General features: G+C 40.7%; 1 protein-coding gene across 1 annotated transcript; it reads left to right on the forward strand.

Annotated features, from left to right (window-relative positions):
- The first annotated feature begins 964 nt into the window (after nucleotides 1–964).
- On the forward strand, nucleotides 965–2536 carry LOC139575536 (noggin-3-like). The gene has a single exon (XM_071400570.1). The coding sequence runs from the start codon at nucleotides 1463–1465 to the stop codon at nucleotides 2129–2131; it is 669 nt and encodes a 222-aa protein (XP_071256671.1). The 5' UTR covers nucleotides 965–1462; the 3' UTR covers nucleotides 2132–2536.
- Nucleotides 2537–3989: the final 1453 nt, after the last annotated feature.

The raw sequence follows: 3989 nt of genomic DNA on the forward strand, positions 1-3989 counted from the left end.
CCGGTATTCAGATACATGGGGATTTGTCACAACAAGTTAAACCTTGTCAATGCCTTATTGCCAATGCCCAAGAATGCCTGAATAGTCAGATCAATTGTTGTTTCAAAAAATAAAAATAAAAATAATTTGACCATAAACTAAATGAGTCGTGCGCAGAAGTGCGTGTGTGAATTAGCTCATTCAAAATGAAACAGAGATGCATTTATCTAAGTGAATGCTTTATGGCTGATGTAGCAGCCAGTCAGTTCTTCCATTAAATTATTTTCAAGAAATGATTCTCCAAGCATTTGAGGGTAGACAGGTTTGCAAATGGTGATACTTTCCATGGCTGCTGCTTAGTGAGAGTTGTTTATTTGGGAGTTATTTTGGATAAGGTTTATTGAGAGGTTCCCTGTGACATGGTTGCACACTGAAATATTGTCCCTGCCAACAAAGAGAACACTCTTCATTAGAAAAATAAACAGTTGTTTGTTCAGTCATGTTCTTTATAAGATCTCTCCCTACGTTCTACTTGCTCACAACAATTCCAAATATTTGAAGCATTTTGTGTTGGTATTATTGAGTAGAGTGTATGTGTCATGAGTGTCATTTAAGGATGCTATTATATAGAGAATTTAACATGTTTTTCCTCATGACAAATACTATCTCTATATCCTGTTGTTTTATAACCTAGTAAGCCTTTTTTTTAATCATCAACAGTATTTGTACAGAGGAGCCAGTAGACTAACCTCTCAAATGAATAGTAGCTGTTGGCCTATTGATAGAAATAGTAGTGGCTATGGCCTCTCACATTCAGTTCTAATTGTTGTTCACCGCTTCTAGCTACCGCTTCTAGCTGTTATCAATGGAACATTAGCAGAAGTAGTCAGATATTCCGACAGAGGGCGATCAGAATCCAAATTGACGGACCCCTCCTCTCCCTAACCCATCCCTGCTTCTTGATTGAGGGGGGTGTCGGGGATCTCCTACAACAAACCCACATTCAGATGGATATATGAATTACATCACAACCCGTGGAGGATATATCAGAGGGAGCAGGTTACTCTCAGCGTCCTGCAAAAGAAAACGAAACACCATGCCGATCCTCAGAGGGGAGGACTTGAGACTGGAATCACGCGTCAATGCGCACAAGAACGAGAACCCCTGATGCCACTGATGCTGTCACAGAGCCATTTCATACAATATATTGAATTCGTGCGTAAAAGGGAAACACTGCCTATATCTAGATTTGTTTTTACGAAGGAGACTATTCATCTTTACCATCTTCAATCAATTATCGTTTGCTATGGAGTAAGCAGTCTGAATTTTAAGTACACCAACACTCAAGAAGTGAAGTTTTGCTGGATGTAACTCAAGCCGGTGCGCACTCCGCAAGAACCGGGCACAACTGTACGCAGCAGAGTAGCCTAGGCCTACCTGTTTAGCTCTATCCTATAATACTGTCTTATTGTGCGTAACGGACATGGATCAATCACAGCATTTTGTAGCAATGTACTTGCTGATGTTGTCCCTCGGACTTATAATAGAAGAAGGGCTATGCCAGCATTATTACCTCCTCCGTCCTATTCCGAGTGACAGTTTGCCACTTGTGGAATTAAAAGAGGACCCAGATCCTGTCTTTGACCCAAAAGAGAGGGACCTCAATGAAACCGAACTGAAAAGTGTATTGGGGGACTTTGATAGTCGCTTGATGTCTATTACACCACCACAGGATAAATACACTGGCAACGATGAGCTTGACGATTTGGACATTCAACAGAAACCTAGTGGAGTGATGCCGAATGAAATCAAAGCAATGGATTTTGACGTACAGTTTGGCAAGAAGCACAGACCCAGTAAAAAACTCAAACGGAGGCTGCAGCAGTGGCTGTGGTCATTCTCGTTCTGTCCCGTCATTTATACATGGAACGACCTCGGCAACAGATTTTGGCCACGTTATGTTAGAGTGGGAAACTGTCAAAGCAAAAGATCATGTTCGGTTCCAGAGGGGATGGTCTGCAAACCAGCAAACTCGACCCATTTTACGATATTGAGATGGCGATGTATACAGAAGAAAGGGGGGCTCAAATGTACTTGGATACCAGTTCAATACCCCATGATAACCGAATGCAAATGCGCCTGCTCGAACTGAAATGACTGTTTTCAAGTATAAATTATGATGACTTTGTAATTTTGTATGCACTACCGTGTAGGAATGTATTTTATGTATATGAGGTGCCATTCAATTATAGGTTATTGTAAAAAGTCAGTATTACGTGTAACCAGAGTCTACCGTATTTGTGGAAAGTATTGGTTATATTTGTTGTATTTATATTGAAGATCAATGGCGCATAGGTGCCGTTTTATAAACATGTTGTTTTCCATTATGGAAACTAATCTATCGACCTCAGATTTCATGTGGATGATGTTATCTTGCAGCTGATATACAGCTGCATATCGGTAGCCTATTTCAACGATTTATCAAGTAAATTAAGAGAACTGCTATTTATTCTTTATATTCATATAATAAAATGTCACTGAAATAATGAAATCTCGATTTTGTCTTAAAATATATATATCTCCCCTATACCTATCAACTCAACACACCGTGAACCCTTTGATGGAGTAATGACACCTGTCACAATTAGGGTTCACAGCGTGCGCACTCACTCACTCTGAACCAAACTCTCAGGGTCTCGCGTAGTTTGCGCAAGTCAGCAGTCTGGTTCAAGAGACTCTCAGTAAAGCAGCGTGCACCGGTCATACATGGGTAACCTATGGGCGGCTCTCAGTAGATGACTTACTTACACAGTTATACACTTTCATAGAGCTGGGGCTCAAGACTTACTTGTTAATTATATTTGTTAAAACTTGGGGTTCCCAGGAGGATACGGGTTGAGGATTGCCTGAGTCATAATTGTTAAGCGTTTGTATTCATGCGTAAATGCGCACAATTCACGCACACTATTGGAAAAATGGGGGGAGTTTTGTGCTTTTTCTACAATCTTACTTTTTTGCTTCAAGCAACTGAAACTAAAATATAGATGAGAACAAGATGCTTGGTGACCTTGGACAATATATCAAAGTCTCAAATTGAGTTGATATTTTCCCACATTTGTTTTATCAACCAGTGACCAGTCCTATAATTACCCTATCATAGTAAAACCATCTGTCCTCCATCAAACAGTTATCAGCTTACAAACCCATTCGAAATGTACATGCTGATAAAGTAACACTGATTTATTGATCCATAGTTTCAGCAGCTGTTGACAGTTCTCAGAGTCATCTCCAACACCCACCTCCTCATTAGGAACACAGCAGGAGTGAGCTCTAGAATGGAGCTGGAATTTCAGAGTAAGCAGAGGCCAATATTCCACCTGAAGTTGAACACATATAAGTTATTTCTATGTCTATGTTTTTGTACAATTCAAACAGGGTGCAAGGATTAATAAGATTTGTCTGCTTTCATTTTGTTCTTTATCAAGTTTACTAACTCAGGTGAAAAAGGTTTCAGCTTCTAGGAGACAAAATCAGCCCACCATTTTTGCGTCAGTTCAGGATAAACACAGTAGTCCACCCTCTATGCTTGTTATACCAGAAATTGCATACAAACACACATCAGGTTGACCCATTGTCTCAAGTCAGATAGTGTGATGACTGTAGTTTGTTTGCATTTCATTTGTAATTCATTTGTGGCGCAACGCATTAGAATGATGCCACCTGATGACCAGGTTATGATGTTTCTAAATGTACTCCTCAGATTCAAGGGGCGTGTTCCTCTGCCCAGGCGTTGCCGACGTATGGAGAAGGGTGCAACTGCGCAACTGCAGTCCGCAGGAACCCCTATTTATACTATACTTCTACTGGTACATTTTTAATCTATGATTCCAGTACATATGCGGGAGGCACGGACGTTCCAGTACAGTAGATGGCGGTAATGCAACCGCCGATAAATCCCAGAGAAGAAGAAGAGGCCAAAGAGGACAGTGGCGAGGGCAGGTGTTCGGCAG

This window comes from Salvelinus alpinus, chromosome 1 (genome assembly GCF_045679555.1).
Source record: "Salvelinus alpinus chromosome 1, SLU_Salpinus.1, whole genome shotgun sequence".
NCBI classification, from domain to species: Eukaryota; Metazoa; Chordata; class Actinopteri; order Salmoniformes; family Salmonidae; genus Salvelinus; species Salvelinus alpinus.

Bases quoted from the DNA above. Each gene is read 5' to 3' on its own strand.
- LOC139575536 (XM_071400570.1), top strand. From the start codon at position 1,463: ATGGATCAATCACAGCATTTTGTAGCAATGTACTTGCTGATGTTGTCC.